The 24,273-nt window shown below is 44.4% G+C and overlaps 1 protein-coding gene across 1 annotated transcript in view; it reads right to left on the reverse strand.

The window, feature by feature from the left end:
- The window catches only part of CNTLN (centlein), a 1,560,264-nt gene that overhangs the window by 1,037,093 nt on the left and 498,898 nt on the right, over positions 1–24,273 (reverse strand). The window contains exons 8-9 of the mRNA XM_086961469.1: positions 18,279–18,441; positions 1,138–1,320 (exon numbers count right to left, since the gene is read on the reverse strand). Coding sequence (XP_086817595.1) covers positions 1,138–1,320; positions 18,279–18,441 — 346 coding nt within the window. The remainder of the gene's footprint in view (positions 1–1,137; positions 1,321–18,278; positions 18,442–24,273) is intronic.

Genomic DNA, 24,273 nt, shown 5'->3' on the forward strand with positions numbered 1-24,273 from the left:
GGTTCCGAATTGATTTTAATGATCTAATATCTAATAATTGATTTGTATGTATTTGTTGTAAACCGAATAAAGATTGTTTTTGATTTTTTTTCAATTGGGTTGTTCTATGCCATAGTATTAACCCCGGCCTATTCTGGCATGTTTTATATTAGTATAATTTTTAATTTGTTGGAAACTGATGAAAGATCAAATCAAATTTCTGAGGAATGCTCTTATGGTTTATATATGACATTTGACGACGAGTTTATGTATTTTGTATCCATTAATTAACTTTTCTATTATAAAAGCAAATGAAAACATTTAATTGACAAAGAGAACCTGTAAAATAGTACATGTTGGTGGAGGACAACAATAATTATAAACTGTAAATAGTTCAAAAGAAGAAGAAGAAACAGGTTTCTCAAAGGTGTAAGAAGAACTAAAACTCAAAACTGTATTAACCCGTTCTTCATACTCTTCACCAAAGAGGGATGTCCTTCTGCCAATCGTGGTGAGGTCAAGTCCTTTAAAATGTGGTTTGTCTGAAGAAGTAGAATAGAATTAGGACCCAGAGAGACTAAGTCCAGCAGATTTAGGAAAGGAAACCATCATATTTCAAGCCACAAGGAGTTTCACAAATTCCTTGATACAAAATAGTTTGCAAATCTAAGGCTCCCCGGATAGAAGGAAGAGCACGGTGGACTTTACCTCCGAGAATACATTTAAAAAAAGAAGCACTGGACTGACTGTATGTTTTAAGGGACTCCGGTGACTGCATGACACTGTTAAGGAAACTTGAATATCCACTTAACTGCATTTCTTCAACGCTCCCAAACTCTCCCCAACATCCACTGTACTGGACCTTTTTTTACAGTTAAGCCCTTCATGGCTTCGTAGCTAGTTTCACACTTTATGGATCCACATACATTACCATGTTATGTATTAACAGAATGAACAAAAAACTTGCGTCGGATCTTGTTGAGGGAATCGAAAAACAATATACAGTCCTGTCAATTTTTCCAGTGCAAAGTGACTCTATAGTAATGTACGCAACTGGCTATTAAGAGCACAAACAGCAATAAGAAGAAAAAAGAGCTAAGTCAATATACATTGAATACACATCTAAGAGTATTTCAACAGAAATGCACTGCATCCTACCTGTTCCACTGGAGCAGGAGGGGGAGGTTGCAGGGCATCAAGTGCCTCTTGTAGCTGTGCTTGCAGTTGGCTAATCTGTTGATCTTTTTGTAAGAGCTGTTCTTTGTGAGAGGTGTGACTCTGCCTGAGTTGAGTCTCACTGGATTTCACTGCCTCGTAGCCAGCATTGAGTTCGTTGTAAAGCTGCATGGAAAAATAGATGAACACGCGTATTTTTTTTAACAAAACTAATAATGTGTCAGTGTCCTATTTGAAGTTCTCCAATACTGACTCGATTAAATGATCTGCATTTAATTAGTGCACATGTGTGAACTGGTCACTTTTTTTTTACAGGTTTAGCTTTTGGGTGCTCTTTTTCTATTGTTAATCAGTGCATGCCTGTAAACGTCAAGAGTAATTCGAAAACCTTAATGACTTTACAATTAATTTTAAGGGTGTACATAAAAGTTCATTCCGTAACTGACAGAAAGCATCACACTGTCATTCAGCTGAATAACATCAGGATAAAATATATATTTTTTGTGAAACAACTTATGATAAGAAATTCCTAAATTTAGAAATGGGTACTAATAGGTAATCTCGAGTGTGAACTCACTGTATCAGGCAAACGAGGCTCAGCCACCTTATTTTTAAAATCACAATCATGAAAGCTTCAAAATCAAGTAAATCTGAAGTTACAAATGTTGGAGACAAGTATAATATTTGCAGTTTGGCCTGAGCAGCAGGCTGATTTTGTTAGCACTTTTCCGAAACTAAGTCACGGGTCAGACATCAAATCCCAATGTTCACATCCTGTAAGGCCACAAAGTTATCTATCAGTGGTTAATACAACTTAAATAACCACGTCTTGATTGACGCAAACTTCTACATTCCTAATCTTTGAATCTATGTGCCCCTCACACACGGTCACAACACTTTAAGGTCTCTATTAGTTCACCTTTTCCCCATTTAATGCACCACACCCTCTTGCCACTAACATTTCCAAGCCCTGAACAGAAAGCCCAAAGCCCATACACCATCATGAACCTCCTGTTGTAATCATGCCAAATATACCAACTTCCCTGTACCAGCTTTCCTTTCATCACACTCTTGAGTACCGTTGTATCGGTTTCCCCAGATCATTCACACTGAATTTACAAACACGACACCCTCCTCACCACCATAGAAAATTAAGCTCCCTCCGCCACGCTAGGATGAGAGATCAAGCCAGTATCTGAGGAGGTGTGCGGGGATATGTTCTTGTGTGAGGAAGACAAAGAAATTGCCATGTTTTGGGGAAGCAAATGTTGAAAACCGACAAATGTCTTATTCAGAGCTTTACCCGGGTCAGCCATTTAGCAATACACTGGCAAAAACTGCCTTGGGTCCAGCCAAGCTTGTTTGTAAAACCTTAGGCTCAACCCTGGGTAGCTGTGTCTGCGAGCAGAAAGATATAAACAAAGAAACTAGTGTAAGGCATTTAACAGCACCAAACAACAAAATAAGAGAGCCACACAACACGAAATAAGTCCGACACCAATTTATCTAAAGTATATTGCGACCAAATATCCGACAAGGAGAAGGTCTTGGGGGGCAATGAGGCGTATCTGGACAGTTATTCAACCACCAAAGCGTTTTCCAGTCCAGTTCCAAATTTTACAGCATGACCACAATAGATGTCAATGGAGTGGTTCTGATGCTGCAAATGCAGGAGATGGAAGATGCTTGACTTTGCTCTGGGTGTTGTGGGGTTGACAGGGGTGTCTGTGTGGTTATTCCTCGGTCCACAGGTCAAGTGGGGCAATTTTGGCCACAGAATTCAGAGTCTCTTGAAGTCCTCTTTAACACAGTAGAAGGGAAGCTGCGGCTGGGCTACCAGTCCTTGTGCACAGCAGTCCCAGTGGTATCCATTTGTGGAGGCTGGTTGGTGTCCCCCTTTAGCGACCAATCTGGAGTCTGACAACACTCCCAGATCCACTCTGACGACACTATGATCCGAATAACTCGGGTGCAACTTCTGGTAGTGGAGGATGGATAAGTTACTTATCTGTAATCTTGGTTCTCTTCCAGGGGTAGCCTCATCAAAATCATAAGCACAGAATATTCCCGCCCATACACGGGGACCCCGGAATCTGTAAAAATATTATATATAAAAATATATATATACAGATATATATATATATATATATATACACATATATAATTTTTTCACATATCAATGCACCTCAGATCATATTGGAACTGAAACAAGGACCGAGGAAGGACTGCCTTCTTGACCCCTGAACTTGCCAAAGAGAGGCTGCATCGTCTGATGGACTGCACCTGCTGCGCCTTGGGCTAGCGAAGAGAGAACTGTAGCTCCTGGCTTGGGGGAAAGTCGTTCCCAGTACTGAAAAACTGCTTTTGCAACCATAGAATGTAGAAAATAGAAAACAGGAAGACAAGTATCACTTGAACTCTCTTTAACGTGCAGAAGAAACTCAATCTGCAGAATAGCAGCATACATTGTTAGCCCATAGGCTGCACGAAAAACCAATCGCTTGGTAAATGAAAGCAACTGTTAGCACCAAAAACTGGCACTGTGCCTTTAAGGCAGCCATGACCCCTAGCTTCCCATCATACCTCAGGGGTGACAGTAAGGTCAGTTGTTCTTTGCAGAGACCCGAGGGTCAGGGTGCAAAGATATAACTTAAAGATGTCTCATTTGCCTGGGCAGGCAGGAGGGTGGGTTGTTAATTAATTTATTTATTTATAGAGTGCATAATTCATCCCAAGGAATATCACAGCGCTGAATAGCGAGAGGTCGTGGCAGGGCTGCTAGTGGGGTGGGAAATCTGTTGGATATTGGTCCTTAGGGAACAGATAAGTTTTAAACTTTTTCCTGAAAGCTAAGTAGTTGGTAGTTAGGCGTAGATCTAGGGAGAGTTCATTCCATTTCTTAGCCGCCAGGTATGAAAATGAACACCTTCCTGCCCTCACTTTCTTGATACGCTTTGTCCTGGCCAGTGCTTGATGGAGTGACCGTAGACTCCTTGTGGGGACATAGAATTCAATTTTATTCTGTAACGTTCTGGGGCCACTTTGATACAGCTCTTTATGTGTGTGAGTAGTTTAAATACTGCTCTTTGTCGCATGGGTAGCCAGTGAAGATCTTTCATGCAAATTGATGCTGACCAAATTGAGTCTGCTTTTATTGCACACTAATTTGGCTGCAGCGTTTTGAAGCACTTGTAGCTGTGTGAAAAGGAACTCAGCCATGCCTACAAATAAGGCGTTTCCATAGTCCAGCGGACTTATAAGCAGGGCCTGTGTAAAGTTCTTCTACAGTCCAGTGGAATCCAGGGGAAACGTCTGGTTAGGAGTTTCAGAGTTGCAAAGCCTCCACCGCAGAGAGCCCACACATAGTCCTTCATGGAAAGGGTGTTATCAATGAGGATACCTGGGTTTCTCGCACATTGCTTGGGAGCTGGGGCCTCTCCCAGGGTGTGAGGCCACCATGTGGCATCCCAGATTATGTTGGCTCCTCCGAAGAGCAGGATTTCTGATTTCCCTGTATTTCGTTTCAAACAATGCTCAGACATCCATTGTGCAATCTCTGAGAAGCAGTTGTGCAGTTTTATTTTGGTAGCATCAGTTCTTTCCTCAAGGGCTACCATCAGCTGTGTGTCATCCGCATAGGAGCAAATGCAGTGTCCCCATTTTTTGCAAATTTTCGCCAAAGATGATACATAGGCGTTAGGACTTAGAGATGCCCCCTGCAGGACACCACCGCTGATAGCGCTAGGTTTATACAGGAAATGACCTAATTTAACTGTTTGTGTTCTATTGCTCAGGAACGAGCTGAGCCGCTCTAAGGTTTTAGAGTGGATTCCCTTTTCATAAAGGATTTCCAACAATCTGTTGTGTGAAACCATGTCGAACGCTGCCGACAGGTCCAACAGCATCAGGGATCCAGCTCCTCCCTGGTTGGTCCGCGATCTGATATTGGCCAGGACTGCCAGCAGCATTACCTCTGTGCTGTTAGTGGCCCTGAATCCGGTTTGTGAGGGGTTTAGCAGATCGCTGGGCTCTAGATAGTTTGATAATTGTCTATTTACCAACCTCTCTAAAACTTTGGAGAGGTATGGGAGTTGTGAGATTGGCCGGTATTTTTTTGGGTTTTGGACGTCTGTTCCTGCTTTTTTTCAGAAGGGAAGTCAATACCGCCTGTTTCCAGATGTCAGGGAAAGCGGTGACGTTAAGAGTTGCATGACATAAAGACATAGGACTGCAGCAATCTGGGTAAAGATGAAGTGGGGGCAAGGGTCTAGAGGAGATCCTGACTTTACTTCCCCCATCGCTTTTAAGACCTCGGTCTCTGTAAGGGGAGAGAAGTTGCTCATCCTAGATGGAGCCTCTAGGTGTGGAGTCCGTTGTTCCCAGTCATTTGAGTGTGTTTTGATGTTCGGACTAAAGGAGGACTATATTTTGCTTATTTTATCCGAGAAGAAATTGCTGATTTTTTCACAAGCTTCTTCTGAGGGGGGCAGTGTTTAGGACATGCCAGCAGGTTTACTGAGTTCCTTAACTATTTTATACAACTCCTATGCTGAGTTACAATTTTCATTGATTCGTTGCGCAAAGTATGTCTTCTTTGCGTTTCTTATGGTGTGGCTGTAGGTCCTACGTTCGGACTTGTACTGTAATCTATCTATTTCCTGCTTAGACAGTTTCTATTGGTGTTCAGTAGTTTTACACTTTCTTTTGTGTGCCCTGAGTTGGGGTGTGTACCACTTCTCTGTGATGGGTCTTTGTGATTGCTTATGTTTTAGCTTCGTTGCGTACCGGTCCAGTGTTGTAATTTCCGTTTCAAGGTTAACTGCTCCCAAGTTCACTGGGAGATCACTCAGGGTCTGTGTGTTGTCGGGGGAAAGTGAAACTGAAAAGATGCTTGGGTAATTAGCCTCCAGGCTCTGTTGTCTACCTGTGGGGGCTTACAGGGTGTTTTTGGTTTGACCAGCAGACCCAGTGAGAAATATATAAGTGAATGGTCTGTCCATGGTAGTGGTTTTATCTCCTGGATGAGTGTGGATTTGATGTTGGAGAATAGTAAATCAAGTGTATGCCCTGCTGTATGAGTGGGCCCCTTGATCCATTTGCTTAAGTGGGAAGTGATTGTTATAAAAAAAACGGTCTTGCATGTAGTGTGTTGAGGGATGCTTTGTGGATAGGCTCAAAGGGGGGGTCCATGAGCTTCGAAACAACCAGATTTAACTCCCAGGGAGGTAAAGGAGGTCGGACTGGAGGGTAAATCTTCTTTAACGCTTGCAGGAAATCCTTGACAACTTGCAGTTGAAAGAAAGTAGGTTGAGGAGGTGAGCGGCCGTATGCCGTGATGGCAGCAAGGTGTACCTTTATGGAAGTGAATTTCAGACCTGACTTGGCTAAGTGGAGTAGATAAGGTAGAATTACCTCCTCTTGCCCTTGGTAGGATGGAAACCATTTTGTACACACCACAAATAGAAACTTTTCCATTTAAACATATAAGAGTGCCTTGTAGAAGGCCTTCTAGATTCTTTCAAAATGCTTATGCAGTCCTGAGGAAGTCCTAAGTGGCAATACTGGAGGACCTCAGGAGCCATGCTGCCAAGTTCAGCGAGGAAAGGTTGGGGTGATGAATGCTAAAGTTCATCTTGGACAGTAGGTCTGGTCTGCACAGCATTCTCCTGTGTGGGCACTCCGAGAGATGCAGAAGGTCCGGGTACCACCACTGTCGTGGCCAGTCTGGTGCGATCAGAATCATTCTCGCTTTGGAGAGGGAGAACTTGGTTATAACCTTCGGGGTGAGAGGAAGAGTGGGAAAAGCATACACAAAGCTCGCTGACCAGTTGATCAAAAGGGCATTCCCTCTCGACCCTGGCCGGTAAAACCTTGACGCGAAGTCGCTGCATTTTTTGTTTGCATCGTCCACGAAGAGATCGATGCTTGGACGACCCCAATCTCGAAAAATTCCTTCCTTAACTTTGTTGTGCAGAACCCACTCTTGTTGATCCTTAAAGTGATGACTGAGGGAATCTGCTTGAGAGTTCCTCTCACCTGGCAAGTGTATTGCTGCAATCAACAATTTTCTCGCTAGGAGCCAATGCCCGAGTGCTTGAGCCTCCAAGGACAGAGAACGCGATCGAGTCCCTCCCTGTTTGTTTAGATAGTACATGGTGGTCGTATTGCCGGTCTGGACTAGTATGGAGCTGGTCTGAAAAAAGAGGGAAGAAAAGTCTTGAGAGCTAGATGCACTGCCCATAGCTCCTGCATTTTGAAGTGATACTTCTGTTCTGTGGCCGACCACCGACCTTGAGTTTGGAGAGAACCCATGTGCACTCACCAACCCTAGAGGGAAGCATCAGTGATTAGAGATTGTGTAGGAGGAGACTGATGGAATGGAACTCCCACCAATATGTTTTTCTGTCGCCTCCACCATAGGATAGATGATTTGGCCGCTTGCGACAGATTAATCTTGTCGCCCCATCGAGTAGTCCGTTGATCACACTTGTCGTCCAGATCCTAGTGTAAAGGACACATCCTCAGGCTGGCGCTGGGGACGAGAAAGATTCAGGGTGCCATCGACCCTAGGAGAGAGGCAACCTGTTGGACCGAGGGAAAGGTAGTGTAAAGGATCTGCTTGCACTTCAGAGTGATAGATAATAGTCTCTCCTTCTAAGGAAACACTTTTCCTATAGCAGAGTGTATTGTTGCACCCAGATAGTGGATTCCTTGAGTAGGATGTTGAACTGACTTCTCAAAATTGACATGAAGGCCCAGCTATTGGCAGAGGGATAGACATTGTTGGTAGTGGGTCCTCACACACTGGGGAGATGGACACTTTAGAAGCCAGTCGTCGAGGTATGGGTAAACAAACAGTCCCTGGTGCCGTAGAGCAGCTGCTACTACTGCCATGCATTTGGTAAACGCTCGGGGAGCTGACTTCAACCTGAAGGGAGGAACTCTAAACTGGTAATGCTTGGATCCTGAATAAACAAAATTGACAAGTCCTTCAACTGGTTTTCAGGTCTGAGGTCCTGACCAAAACCTTTAAAGAGAGGAGCGCAAAACAACTGCAGCTGTTTGCGATCCTCTCTTTAAAGGTTTTGGTCAGGACCGCAGACCTGAAAACCAGTAGAAGGACTTGTCCATTTTGTTTTTCATATAGTATTTAGGGAAGAGGACAAGTTAACTGTTTCCTTACTCTCTAGTTGTTTCAATATGTAATGCTCGGATCCTACCATAAAGCGCAGGAACGTCCAGTACGTTTGGTTGACTGGACGTGAAAGTAAGCATCTTGCAGATCTATCCAACACATCCAGTCCCGTTTGCTGGAGATGAGGATATATTTGATGGAGAGCCAACATGCAAAAAGTTTCCTTCCTGATGGATTTGGTGAGAGTGCGCAGATCCAAGATAGGTCTGAATTCTGAATGTTGACCTTTCTTTTCTCACCAGAAAATACCTCGAGTATACTCCTTGGCCTCGCTGAGAGATAGGAACTTCCTCGGCGGCTGATTTTCGTAGGAGAGTGGATACTTCCTGCTGTAGTACTTGCATCTGGTGGCACCCAGCTTTCACTGGAGTGATTGCCTGGGACAGATGACGAAAACGTAGAGAGTACCCATTCTGCAACGTACTTAACACCCATTGCCAAGGATGCAGTGGCAACATCCACTTAGGAGAAAGATGCACAGAGGGTGATGTTTGCTGCTTTGTCTCTTGTGCAGGAGGCTCAGTCACCTGTGGAATGGAAAGCTCAGGAGACTAAGGTGAGCTGTCCGACATTGGCACAATAACCTCTGGCAACCTCGAAGTAGACAACGCCATGCATCTTGACCTTGATCGGTCAGATTGTCTTCCTGATTGAGGAGTAGACGTCGACTCGGGCGAATGCCTTGACGTCCAGCGTGGGGTCACTGCTTCTTCAACCACAGATGGGGATTGAACTCTCATCGGGAGAGATGTCACCGATGGAGAGTGGTGCTTTGACATTGGCTGTGATTTAGCCTTCGACGTCGATCTAGACTGTGACTGCCTCGACATCAGTCGTTAAGTCACCGACGAAGACCGATGTGTCAACATCATAACCTGAGTTGACAAAGCTGATCGTCTTCTGGATGTTGAGCAATGTCGAGAAGGTGTCAGCGCTGACCGGAGCCTCAACGTCGACTGTCGCCGGGTTGACGTTGACGGAGGGGTTTGTCTCGACATTGAACGTCTATGAGCTGGCGCCGACGGAGATCTATACCTTGATGTTGAACGTTGAGTCAATGCCAACGGAGACCGACTCCTCAACGCTGAACGCCACCGAGTTTACATCAACAGAGAAGTCTAATCTGACATCTGTGAATGACTGCAATGAATTGCCGTTGACCTTACCGGTTTCAGTCTAGTTTTCTACTTCGCGTGGTGCTCCGATACCGTCAACGGCGGAGGCCTCATCAACTGGGACACTCGTTTCTTCGTCATTGGAGGCATTTTTGATGCAAAGTCCGACACCGAAGTCGATCTGGATCTTTTCTTCTTATGCCTACTGGAAATCTTCCTCTTGAAGTAGGTTTTTGCTTCTCTGAGAGGCCATAGAGACAAATTCTGTCTCTCTCCTTGAGACAGTGTTGGCAAGTCTCAGAGGAGTGAGACTCGGGAAGACAGAGTATACACACAGAGTGTGCGTCTGTTTTGGCCTCCTTCTTACCACAAGAGGCACAAGGGTCAAAAAGATATGGCATGTTTTAACAGAAGAAAAAAAAGTTTCTATCAGAAAAATGGTAGTCCTGTACTCTAGAAGATGAAAAACGTTGAGTGAAAGGTAAAAAGTAGATAATTAAAGAGGAAATTATTGACAAAAAGACAAAAAAAGTCAGAGCTGAAACCTCCAGGGTCCTGACTGAAGGAGCCAGAAAGAACAACTGACGTAACTATCATACCTCAGGCGTGATGGGAAGCTAGGGGTCATGGCTGCCTTAAAGGCACAGTGCCAGTTTTTTGTGCTAACAATTGCTTTCATTTTCTATGCGATTGGTTTTTCAATGCAGCCTATGGGCTTACAACGCCTGCTGTTTTGCAGATTGAGTTTCTACTACTCATTAAAGAGAGTTCAAGTGATGCTTGTCCTCCTGTTTTCAATTTTCTACATTCTATGGTTGCAAAAGCAGTCTTTCAATACATTGATTACCTGTTTCCTATAGGAGGCTACATTGATATGTGAAAAAAGAATGTATCTAGATATATAGAGCTGTATATATATATATACAAGCAGCCCGTCCCGACGTTGTCCGGGTATAATTAGCTGCCGGCCAGTAGTATATTGTTTTGTAGGATTTAGTGTTGATAGCATTTCTTATCTATGACAGGCCTGTGAAACGCTCCGATTCACAGTGCACTGCTGATGCAAATAAGGGTGCGCATTCAGTAGTGTGTGAACTCGAGATTCCCTACTTTATTTTTCCTTGCAATATTATATAGCGCGAACCCGACAACATGGCATGAGCACAATTTACATTACAGAAGAACACATTCATTTGTGGTAGGCACGGGGAGACAAAGCGATTTGCCTGGAATCACAGGATGTTGAGCTGATGCCGAGATTCGAACGTAGCTCCCCAGCTCTAAAGTTCGCAATTCTAGAACTTGTGGGGGGAGGTGTGTCTAAAAGTGTATGCCGGTGCTGGCCATCAATGAGAGAGACCTGTGCATTTTTCAAATGAGTGGTGAAAAAATATGAGTATTTTTGCTGGAGATTGAGCCCCGTGCCACCAATGTACTTACCGGGGGAGGGTAAACACCCATTATTCCGCAACTTTCTTTCCGCATATATCTTTTACCAAGCATATATTTACAACGAAATTCGTTGTAAATGCATGAATGGTAAAAGCATGTTTTTTTTAAATGTTTGGATAAGTTAAGTATGGGTATAAGGGTATATCTTTTGGGGTACTGAGGTATATGTTTTGGGGTATTTGGGTATTTTAAGGGTTCAGATATAGTTTTGGGTTATGGGGTACAGGGGCGGGTTTAGGGATAGGTATGGGTTTTGGGGTACGGGGTATTTCTAGGGTTCAGGGCTAGGTTTGGGTTTTGAGGTACAGGGGTATTTTTAGGGTTCAGGGCTAGGTTTGGGTTTTGGGGCACAGGGGTATTTTAGGGTTCAGGGGTGGTTTTGGGGTACAGTGGTATTTTTAGGGTTCAGGGCTAGGTTTGGGTTTTGGGGTACAGGGGTATTTTCAGGGTTCAGGGGTAGGTTTGGGTTTTGAGGTACAGGGGTATTTTTAGGGTTTAGGGGTAGGTTTGGGTTTTGGGGTACAGGGTATATTTATAGGGTTAAGATGGGTTAGTGTTTAAGGGTGTTGGGGTATTTTAAGGAGTAAGGGTGGGTTAGGATTATGGGGTGCAGGGGTATTTAAAGGGAGCAGGGTGGGATTAGCACACGATATGAGACATGGCATGAAGGGCGGAATGTACCACACGCCCCCAGCGTTTGTCACGCCCCCAACAGACGCCCACAGCACAACGCAGACACGCCCACAAGGGACTACTTTGCTGGCACGGTTCTTTTACCTTTTAAATGTATATGGTGGGCGTCTGCATAGCCTATGTCCTTCTGCTGCAACTGCCCTTTCCAACGCTGTATTGGGTGTTGTTATTGGTGCTGTGGTTCCTGAGAACAAACAGGGTCCAACACTCGTTTTCAGGTAGTTTTTTTTATTATTTTTTCAACACCATTGTGCAGACAAAAGAGGACGGTCAACGCGTTTCGGTGGTTGCCTTCGACTGGACCATAGAGTCCTGCAGTCCAAACAGTCCATTTAAAGTGCAAAGTGCTTAAAGTCCCTTCTTCATTACCATTAAAAACAGACTAGACTGTTAACCCTTCTAATCACTTATTTTTCAGTGGCCATTTTTGACTTTCATTTATGTACACAGTTTTATGAGCAAAGAAATATATATAGGTTTTCATATATAATTTTTCTATGGATTCCTGGGTCCCCGCGCATGGGCGGGAATATTCAGTGCTTATGGTATCGATGAGGATCCCCTGGAAGAGAACGCTCTATTGAGACACCCCGCACCAGTCAGTAATGATTCTCCTGAAGTGCCTACTGACTTGCAGAGTTGGGCTACTTCAGCTGTTGCAGGGATTCTACTCAGACACAGAACTGTGCAGAGACCTAGGACCTCCGTGAATTGTGTTGGACCAAAAAACTCACCTCTGTACCTAGAACCCCCTAACCGACTAGGATCAGTGTCACATTAGCTCTTCGTCCTATAGCAAAGGAACCAATGATTATACAACCCAGAACATGCGACTTAGGTTACTCTCAGGAATGGTGAGAATCAAGAACACGTTTTCGTTATATTCTCATACCAGTCCACAACATGGGTAAAAGAAAAGACATGTTAAAGTTTAAAATGTTTATTTTAACAACGTGCTCTAAGATGCAGTATTTTTGCAAGCATAAGTAGGCATTTGATTAAAAATAATACGATCAGCAATGTTACAATTCCATAAAACACAAAAGGAGAAAGCATTTTATTATGCAAGTGGAAATAGGACTTATAATGCCTAGTGTACCACCCTCCCTAGCTCGGGGCTATGTTTTATAAACTATAGAAGGTCTCTTAGGCTTGAATGGGGGACCCTATACCTCCAAGAACAGCAGGAGTAAATCACATCAGGATCTGCAACGCTCTGTCTCTCTGGAAACGGATTTGCTCCAAGTGTCTAAATCATGCATGCAATGTGTTATTACAGACACCAGAATTTCAGCTAGCTGCAGCTGCATGCATGTTATTTCCAGTGCATGAGCCAATCAGCCGGAACAACACCTAACATTGTTTTGATAACCTTGGAGGCTTCAGCACTCACTGTGCAGACTAAGGTCGATATGTAAGTCTAGGGATGTGGAAAACAAGCCATTCACATGCGAAGAATTCACGCAGCCTCACTTACAACAACAGTTACACATAGTGTCGTGTGCAAGAGCAGCAAAAAGGTAAAATGGCATTTAAACTTCCAATAAGCCTATGCTAACATAGCAATGTGTATACGCAAGGCCCTGCCCTCACTACACAGCTTTGGAGGCATTTCTTAGGTCTGGGGCTTGGGAATAACTTTCCCCCAAGCCAGGAGCTACAGTCCTCTCTTCACTAGCCCAAGGCGCAGCAGGTGCAGTCCAGCAGATGATGCAGCCTCTCTTTGCTAAGTACAGGGGTCAACAGGGCAGTCCTTGCTCGGTCCTTGTTTCAGTTCCGATGTGATCTGAGGTTCAGGGTGCCCCATTTATTCACAGAAAGTGACCAGAGGAATGATGCATTCATTAGCCAATTGGCTACCAGGTCCCCTCCCTCTTGGTGACAACATTCCAGCTATGTGGTGCATCGAGTAATCCCAGAGTGCACTATTCTGCTCACTCTCAAGATGCTCACCCCTTCCTCAGATGCTAGGAGCTTGGCAGCCCTACCCTGGAGGTGTGGATACCTCTGGGCTACTCAGCCACGGAAAAACCTGTTTGGGCACTGGTCTCCCTCTGTTCCCGCCGCCACTCCATCTACCTGAACAAAGGGCAGCCCCTCAACAGTGTGTCCACCATTTGCCCACTAGATGCGGTTTCGCCTTTGAATCTCTCCTTTTGAGTTTGCACGCACCCTGAGTGCCTTCCTGCAAAAGAGTGGAAACACCTCGTCCTGTAGTAGGCTGCTATGGTTTCTAAGCCTGGGAGTCATTCTCACAACTTCCCAGGGGGGCAGAAAGCTGTCTGGTGGTCAATGTGAGGCCGCAGAACAAACTGGGTCAGAGAGTAGCATCTTTCTAAAAGTTTCATTTTTTTAATAGTGACATTAAATTCGACTTGAGTATCAAGATGGGTTTATTTCCACAATTAATTTGATACCCTACAGTGTCTATATATATATATATATATATATATATATATATATATATATATATATATATATATATATATATATATATATATATATATATATATATATATATATATATATATATATATATATATATATATATATATATATATATATATATATATATATATACACATATATATATATATATATATACACATATACCAAAACTAACAATCCCCAAAATTGAGAGAGAGCCCGAAGAGACCACCTTGATGTGCATCAGACGTTTAATTCAAATGCAGCCTGCGAACATAGAAACAGGGGGTGAGCAAATTCCACCGAAATGCAGCCAAACGCATTTCGAGTGTCCTCTTCGTCAGTGGCTGCGAGGGAGATGCAGGGAAAGCCGATTTGCGGGTGCTTCTGCTCAAAAAACATCTCCCGCCCAGTTGGGCGTGGCCGTATGGCCTCCTGGGAGATGTAGTCCGCACCATGTAGCAACCTCAGTGGGTACGTGTTTCCTTGAACTCAATGTCCTCCAAAGTACTGGTACATCACCTCAAGTTCTATGTACCGTTTTATGGCTGGCATTTCCAATGTGACAACGCATCTCACTGCATTGATGCGTGTTCAGTCTCCTCCGTTGCTGGCAGAATCATCCGATGCCGCCACGGACCCGCTCTTGTAAAGCAGTCGGCTCTCTTTCGCGACCAGGGCAGGCCGCCAAACATTCCAAAACTAAGCAAATTCCACCGAAATGCAGCCAAGCGCGTTTCGAGTGTCCTCTTTGTCAGTGGCTGCGAGGGAGATGCAGAGAAAGCCGATTTGTGGGTGCTTCTGCTCAAAAAACATCTCTCAAATGAATTGCTAAACAAAATAGCCTTATAATAAGGTCAATTGGGATCCACATATGTGTAAAGCACAACACACTGCCCAGTCGCTATAATATTGCATAAAATGGGAAAGAGTGCATGCCTAAAAATGTATCAATTGGTAATTGGGCACTCAGCCGGAAATTTGAACACATTAAACATACATTGTAATGTGAATAACAACATGAATTTTTGTTAATGCAGTAACTTAAACGTCAGTTGCAAAATTATGACAAGACTGCACGTACCAAAACACTTTGGTATAAGTTAAAAAATTGCACAAAACTGCATATCCCAGAATGCACTATTATGCTTTACATATACAAATAATGAAAGTGAAGTAGGACAACTGTTTAACGCTGCCGTGAGAAGGAACCATCTGGTTCGAAACGCGTAGGCGATCACAGTGTGCTAAATAAATTCAACTCTTTCTACCAAGCGGAGTGCCGGACTATTTTTTGCGAGTGGATATATATATATATATATATATATATATCTTCAATGTTTTCATTATGTATTTAGACTGCAATGACATAGTGCTGAAGGATTTGCACTAACACATGCCTCTGGAGCTGTATGACGGAACCACGCAATTACCACGAATGCCTTTACTACGCTGTCAATAAGATATTTACTACGATTTTTTTGCAACGTGAATTATTTTACCACGCATGCCTTTACCATGAAATTTTAGTTGTAAAGCCATGGTTGGTAAAGGCATATACGTGCTCCAAATTCAGCATGCATGGTAATGCCCGGGTTGGGCGCAGAGTGAAGTTTGGGATTGCTTTTCTTTGCTTCGCAGGTCATTTTAGGAAGTCTGGGGTAATTAGTAGTAATGAGTGCCACCAGCAGAGCTCCGAGGGACAAGTTCACAGTTATAACTTGTTAGCACAGGGTGGTACACCTCTGGGGCTTCCATTAACGCCCCCCGTGCTCCGAGTTGGAAGGGGCCAGTGAGCAGATGATGCCAGTAGGGGGAAAAGCAGCCCCGCTAGAAACGTGGAGGCCAGTCGTGAATCCCCCCCACTCCCGCCCCCAACGGGCAAACACACAGTCCGGACCAGGAAATGTCGCACCCTGCGTCGGAATGGGATTAAATGCTGCACAGTATCTCTGCGTATACCAGGAGCCCGTAGGCTGGTTGTCACACGAACCAAAATGCCGGCCACAGGGCCCGGGACACACCCTCATTGCCTCTGCTTCTGGTGTGCACCATCTCTGTAGCACCCAATACCTAGAGTCCTAACAACTGTCCCGCCTCCGGGTCTGAGCCCTAAGCCCGACTCAACCCACCCAACCCTATAACCCTATTATTAACCCCTGGGACAACCCCTGAGGCCTAAAAACCGGACAGCAGTGTGACCAAAGGCTGGGCAATGACCCGAGACCAGCTTTGGACTTAGACCGGAAGTGAACAGCCCATAAGTGGGGGCTAGGAGGTCTGTATAGTTTTTATAGTGTTGAATATTACCATTACCTGCATTATTATTATTGCGATTTTAGTTTCTTTTGATTGATGCTGTCATTACGTAGGTATAAACACGCATATCCGTTTATTATTCATGCCTTTAGAACGAAATTCTTTGTGAAGGCATGCGTCGAAAAGGCACATTCATCGTCAAGGCATGCGTGGTAAAGGCTTATGCATGGTAATAGCATTGCGTGCTCCTAATCACGTTGGCTATTTCCCCCTGAATGGGCCAAATGAATATAGCTTGTATAAGGTGCACAAAGACAGAAAAGCTGTTCAAGGCATTAAACAACCGAGTGCTGATTTTTTTTTTTAAAATAGGTGAAGCATAAACGTGCATAAACACTGAAAGGTTTAAAACAAAGTGACTCTTAAGAATGTGAACTCTTTTTTCCCCCTACTAGGGTATCTAGGGTTTCTGTCTGATTTTGGTATTAACTCAGATACTTTGTTATGTGGCAGAGGCCCATATTGCAATATTTAATTTCTCGTACTACTAGGAGGACATTTTTTTCTTGCAATGCTCAAAATGTACACGGCAAAAAACATCCAAATCGTGTGGAGCCAGTGGCTGGGAGTATGAGCAACTCACATTCTACCGGATGGAGGAAAATATTTGATACTCTGGATCGAATACATAAAGTAAGGTACTTTGAACAAGGGAAGGCAGGTATGTTCAACACCAGCGACAAAAAAGGGTTTGTGCTGCTTTTTATTATCCCTTTACTCATCATACACGGAAGCCAAAGAGCTGTTAAAACGATTGGTGAGGCCGCTCATTTTATACAACTGCTGCTAATATACTTAAATGACCTTCTGTGTTGAGCTTTTAATATCAGACACCTATTAATCTGCTTATTTTAGACTAGATTTTATCCAATATACATTTTGTACTCTTTGCCCTCTCTTTAAAGAAATATGACATTTATTTGGCCATTCTTAACAATTAAAGCATTCATAGAATGCAGGCTGGTATTTTTATCTCCTCGGTTACTTCGGTATTTATGTTGCAATTTTTTTTGCTAGGGGTAATTAAGATAAGGACGACTAGTAATGTAAGATAAGCAATCCGGTCCCCCGGATGACCTGGACGAGTTTAGAAAGCATGGGTTTCAAATGTATTTCTTCAATGAAAAACTACGGTAGAGATGATTTTCACAGAACTAAGCACCTTCTCCAAAGGCCATTAAAAGCGAGATCTACACATTCTCTGCTTGTGTTTGAGTTGAACTGCATTTCACTATTATTATTATTGCTGCCATTAGACTGCTGAATGGTAGTCAAAGGACATGCAGGCCCTTGGTCACTTATGATTATGCCTGGCTCGTCTTAAAAGGTCTTCGACTCACCAGAGTGCTACTGTAGATTATAGTATGCATTTTAGCAAAAGCGGTTTATTTTTTTATCTCGAATTTTGTTGGATACAAATAGCATGTAATCTATGTCATAGCACATTACCACTTTATCCCTTTAATGTGAAGGATCCTTGGTGCCTTCTGCATTAACATTTAATGTTTTTATATTGCTCATCTGTGACTTTTTCATGCATGAATTTCTTATGTGTGTACATTGTAGATTATAGTGACATTCGGTGCAATAAATCTTATGTATGACTCACACTCAATGCCCACCATATCACGAATACCCTGATTCAGAGGCATGCCGCCGCCGCCGTCCCTATATTCAGGCAACTGGATGCCTGAAATTGGAATCATACACTGACTGCTTGAGCACTGGGAAGGTTTTATAGCCTGTCCTACTTTATTTACCTCGATGGTAGAACACTGTATGTGATTGCACTCAAGAGTACTCCTAACAAGCGTCAATCGCAATGCACTGCAATGAGTACACGTGATTTGACACATAACTAGTAGCACATAACGAGTAGTAAAAAAATAATGCAGGATGGTCTAGAATCCAAAAACCCTTACCTTTTGATAAGACAAGACTTCAGCTGTGTGAGCATCTTCCTGATTTCGAAGCACTTTCTGAGTGTCCATATTGAGAGCCTGGAGCTGCTGGATCAGCTCTGCCTGCTGTGCTGCATGTTCAGTGCTTTGCTTGTAAAGATTCTGCAGCTCCTGCAACTCCTTCCTGTGCAAAGCAAGCAAGAAAGACACTCGCATCACAAACCAAATACAATTACCCTTCGCCTTCAGACAAAAAACTTTAGCTTGAACGTAAAATGCTGCCATCTTTTACGTTGAAATGACACAACTGTTGACAAGTGCACTGACAGCAATCCACTCCCTGAAGGCAGGGGCAGAATGATGCTGTATGGTGCACTGTGGTATCAATAATACACTCCACATTGTGGGCCTTGTGCTATGGAGTGGATGCCTGCGGGAGTTAGAGACATGGTGCTTTTAGAGTTCTCAAAATTAAAACTACAGCAGTTAGAGAGAGGAGCACACCAAACATACCGACTGATAACACAATCTGCATAAACCAAGAACATGCAAAGGAAACACACGAGGGAGAGAACAGCGACTAGATGTCACCTGCGAGGATAGTCCCAAAATATTTAAATTATTACATTGATTAGTCATTTTAATTACATTAGCACTAATTGTTATGTACATCGAACTTATAGAAAAGATTACTGTCACCCATATAAGATAAACTACAGAATTATGCTCTGGAAAGGACAAACATATTTGACTGGTTATTATGAGAACTATTTAGCTCTCTGCAGTAAAGGAATGTGCATACTTTTGGTATTAAGGTGATTCCCAAAGTCTCATTGTTACCCAGCGTTATGGGGTGCCTCAGAATGGTTATCAAATAATGTGTTTGCATGGTGGCACCAGTATTAATCACAATTGCACCGCCTTTATCGCCTTCATTAGAATCAGCTTGAAGAAAACTGCATCTCAGACATCCCGCGTTATTTCTCAAGTTCACTGAGAGGTTCCCAAATGGTTACTTTTATTCAAATTCAAATGTATTGAGGACCGATGCATGCCTGGGCTGAGCGTCCTGTAAAGCTGCCAGGACACCAGTGGACTCTAAAACGTGTCCCCTTTAAGGTATGTCCTTTTGTGTCAAATTGTTATTTCCAGTGTTTTCGATAATCCAATTTTGTGGGATTTTTCTTCAGTATTGAGGCTTTTGTCATTTTCTTCTGCTGGTAGCTGTGAATCTCTATTCATTGTCTTAATTCTTTGCTTATAATCCTATTCTTTTTTCTGAAAGAGCCTGCACATTTTAACGTTTGGTAGTGGCACTTTATTTACTTATCATGTAAGCGACTATTCCTATGCACAGATTGAATATCCAATTGAGATCCAACACCCCTAAAACGTATACAGATAAAGAAGTAACTAAATGCACTAAAAAACACAAAATGTGCCAATACAGAATTTGATAAAATACTCCGAATTTCGTAATCCAAAAGGCACAGAAGGAACCTATCCCATTTCCCAAGCTTTTTGTTACAAACTGGCAAATGATGACAACCAAAGCAGTCATGTTGGATTCTTAACACACAAAAAATCCAACAGCATTAATTAATTGTCAACAAACAACGCCAAGGGTAGGTTACCACAGCTTCGGTACTCCTACAAAGAACTAGCCCCATCTGAATTTCGAGATCTTGTCCAGGTTAGTAGGCCAACTGGTTGCCCCTGACTCTTGTCTACCACACATTTTTAGAAACTTTTTTTTAACAACTTCAGCCACCATCCCAGTTATAACACTAATTAACAACGCCTTAAAGACAGCAGTTTTTCCAAAATACATAAAAAGACATACATATTCCTGTTATTTAAGAAAACAAACCTGGACCCCAACAAATACAGACCTATAACAAACGGACCATTCCTGGGTAAACTAATCGAAAGAGCAGTCTTTGCCCAGGTGTCACAATCATTTAAGAAAAATTCCTACTTTCCGACTTTCAAACAGGATCACGAACTGGAGGAGACACGGAATCGGTCCTTATCTTCATCTGGGACACCTTTAAAAACACAGTAGAACATATAGGGCTGTGGACTTCCTTCTCTTGAACATTTTGCCTGCCTTGGACACAGTAGACCATTACACACGCATCCAAAGGTTTGTGGAAGCCAAAATAGAGGGTAGGACTTTCACTTGGACCACGTTCTACTGCCATAATGGAACAAAAGTCATCCATACTTCTTTCTCATCAAAACCCTACACCACAGAAGCAGAAGTCTCTCAAGGCTCTATTATCTCACCCATGCTTTTCAACATCTGCATGACATTTTTACCATAACCACGCTGATTCTACTTCAACTGAAAAACCCCAAGGGCAATAAAATCTTCAGTTGCCACTGGCCCATTGATCACAGGGTGACATGGAGTCCCTGTGAGAAGTTGGCCTGGCATATGCTGTCCACTTTTCTAGTGGGCACCTTTCACCAGTCCAAACGACCCCTTATTGATGGTAGGTTAAAGACAACCTTATAGAAAGCTATCCTAGTGGTAGCTGTGGAGAGCAGCCTTCAGGCTAAGTCTTGAAGGAATGTAAAGCAGCTTGTTTTACCAGTCTATAATCTCATGAATGACCAAATGAAAGGAGAACCGCACCAGGTATATATATAAAATATATGTATTTATTCTAAACTCATCCCTCTATTCGCTTTATGAGGCTGGAGGCAAACGTACATTCAGTAAATGAAATGAAATGAAAAAAAATATTTCTAAAGCGCACTGCGGCCAAGCGGCTTCCTGGCGCTAGGGGCAAATCAGTATAAACAGAGGATCCCAGAGAATTTAACCGGGGAAGGCCTGAAGGAAAAGAAAAGTTTTGAGGGCTTTACGAAAGTGGGAAAAAATAGGGATAGAACGAATAGAAAGAGGGAGATTGTTCCAGATCTGAGGGGCCCGCACGGAGAATCGAGTGCCCCCGGTGCGGGATTTGCGAAAGCGTGGGACGTGAAGAAGGGAAAGGGAAGAAGAGCGAAGAGAGCGGCTGGGGGCATGGGAAGAGATTAAAGAATTAATGAAAAGCGGGGCAGAGCGAGAGTGCGCCCGAAAGGCCAAACAGGCAAGTTTGAACTGGGACCTAAGGTGAACCGGAAGCCAATGGAGGGTCTTAAGGGCCGGGGAGATGTGGGCAGATTTAGGAAGACGAAGGATGAGGCGGGCCGCCTGGTTTTGGATGGCTTGGAGACGGCGAGTCTCGTAGGCAGGAATGCCTACGTACAAGCCGTTTCCATAATCCAGGCGGGATGTAATCAAGGCCGTGATGATGGTTTTGAGGGCGTCAACAGAAAAGAACCGGGAGATCTTACGGATAAGGCGAAGGGAAGAAAAACAAGAGGACACAACGGAGCTAATTTGGGCATGCATGGATAGGTCATTGCTGATCTTGATGCCCAAAGTCCGGACAGAGGGAACAGGGGAGGGAGGGGGGCCAAAAGAAAGGGGCCAGTGAACGGAGGACCAAGGATTAGACGAGCCACCAGTAAGGACGAGCTCTGTCTTATCGGGATTGAGCTTCAAATGATTGAAGCTCATCCACTGAGAAATGAAGACAAGAGTGGAGCAGAATTTAGGGAGAGAGTCAGCAGGGGATGAGAGATCGAAGACGAGCTGGAGGTCGTCTGCGTAATTGTACACCGAGACCCCCAGCTCAAGAAGGGAGGAAACAAGAGGGCGGATGTAGAGGTTGAAAAGAAGGGGGGAAAGAGAAGAACCCTGTGGGACCCCAGAAGTGACCGGAAGGGGAGGAGCAGAGAAATCAGAGAGGTGAACTGCCTGTGATCTGCCCTGAAGAAAGGACGCGATCCAGGAGAGGGCCGTGCCCTGGATGCCCGCTGCGCTGACACGGTCAAGAAGGATGGCATGATCGACCGTGTCAAACGCAGCGGACAAGTCCAAAAGGACCAGGGCCTGGGGGAGGTTACTGTCGGCTTTCCCCTTGAGTTCATCCAGGACCGCGAGGACCACACTCTCAGTGGAGTGGCCGGGTCGAAAACCCGCCTGGTGGGAGGCCAGGAGATGGTTGTCCTCAATGTAGGCGGAGAGGCAAGAAGTCACATAGCTTTCGAGGATCTTCCCTAGGTAGGGGAGAAGGGAGATCGGCCTAAAATTAGATGGAAGGGAGGGGTCCAGGCCAGCTTTCTTCAAGATAGGAAGAACAATGGCAGATTTGAAGGAAGAGGGGACACAACCCAGAGCCAAGGAAGAATTGAGAAAGGTGAGGGGGGGAACGGGACAGCTGGTGTAAAGGGTTCTGAGGATCCATGCAGGAGCACAGTCCGCAGGGGAGCCAGACTTAACCTTGACAAGCAGGTCAAGGAAGAGCTCAGCTGAGATTGGGTCAAAGTGATCCAGAGCAGAGGAAGGCGGGTGAAAATGATCAGATGAGTCAGGCCGAGGCACAATAGGGATGTTGGCCTTGATGGTGATGATTTTATTAATAAAGTAGTCATTCAAAGAGTGGCAAAGAGATTGAGAGGGGGCAGGAGAGAGAGAGGCGCGATCAGAGGTGGCAAGACTGTGCACTAGAGAAAAGATCTCGCGAGATTTGTTGGCCGAAAGGGCCACTCGCTCAGTGAAATATTTGGATTTGGCTGCTAAGATAGCTTTTTTGTAGTTATTGAGGAGGGCTTTGTATTTGAGGCGGAGGGTAGGGCAGTAGTTGCGTCGCCAGTGACGCTCCGAACGCCTGAGTTCTAATTTCAGAACACATTAAACACATTAAATTAGCACAATATATGATTAGCCCTAGGGGCGCCCTAGGGGCGTTCACAAACCATATACTAAGAAAGTGGTATAAGAACCACGACTGACAGATACAAGACCTAGAGACTTTAGAACCGCTGGGGCTACCAGGAACCACCCAAGGTAGTGACACAGGGGATCCACAGGGATGCGTGCAGTGTCTAAACACAGCCGTGAATCACTATTAACTTCTATAGGGAAAGTCGTGGTTGGAAAATTACAGATTCAGGACACTTAGAAGAGGACTAGGAACAAACCCCTTTAGAACTAGTAAGTTCTAGAGTCAACACCCACGGGAGCACTGGAGTACTCGAGTTACCTTACCCAGGGAACCTGGGTGCATAGGTGTCTTTTCGTGTCGGGTTTCGTCGTCCATTTCATTGGAGAGCTGCTGCAAAGTGCTGCTGGCATCCAGGTGAAAAGTGTTTGGGTGGATCCAAGGGTGGATCAGAGATCTGAAGAACCTGAAAGCAGAGAAGACCGAGTCTGGGTCACTAGCCAGTGACCAGGAAGGCGAGGAGAAGATGCCAACCAATGTCGGGTGATTTCAGGTGAAGAAGGTGAAGCTGGACTCTTCGGCCGCGAGGACCAGGAAACGTCGACGACAACCAGGTGCTGGATTCGAGCTGTCCCACGAAGGATTTCGAGTGCTGCGGTGTCGGTATCCGGATTGGACCCAACAAGCCTTGGCAACAGCACCCCATGCAGAAAGCAAAGGTTGGCTTTGGTGCAGACCAGCAAGGTCTGAGGGACTCGCCCTTTGGAGGTGAGTCAGGGCACGTCTGGAGCAACCAGGAAAGCCCAAGAAACAGAAGATTTACCTTTGTGGGGACTAACCAGTCGACGGACCAGGGATTACGAAGGAGCCTCGAGTGGAAATGCTAGAAGCGGGCCCACTGAACACTCGTGGAGTGTAGGCCCACAATCTTCAGTCCAAATGGTGCTCGGGACTTGCACTACAAGCAGCCCAACTTCGGGAAAGCTCGGGAAGTCGATGCACTAGAAAATGTGCACAGCGCCAGGGGTTCCGGTTCCACGTCACTCGTGAGGGCTGCAGGTCTCAGGTTTCTTGGGATCTTGTGTTGGCCTCGGAGAAGTCTGGAAGTCTGGGTCCTGAGTCACAAATCTGTCGGGATACGGCGGGAGCCTTGGAAATGCAGACCGGCAAGATGCTTCTATGGTGCCTGTTTGAACAGGGGAGTCACTCCTTGAACCCAAGGGAGATTCTTGTGT

Source organism: Lissotriton vulgaris, chromosome 3_1 (genome assembly GCF_964263255.1).
Source record: "Lissotriton vulgaris chromosome 3_1, aLisVul1.2, whole genome shotgun sequence".
NCBI classification, from domain to species: domain Eukaryota; kingdom Metazoa; phylum Chordata; class Amphibia; order Caudata; family Salamandridae; genus Lissotriton; species Lissotriton vulgaris.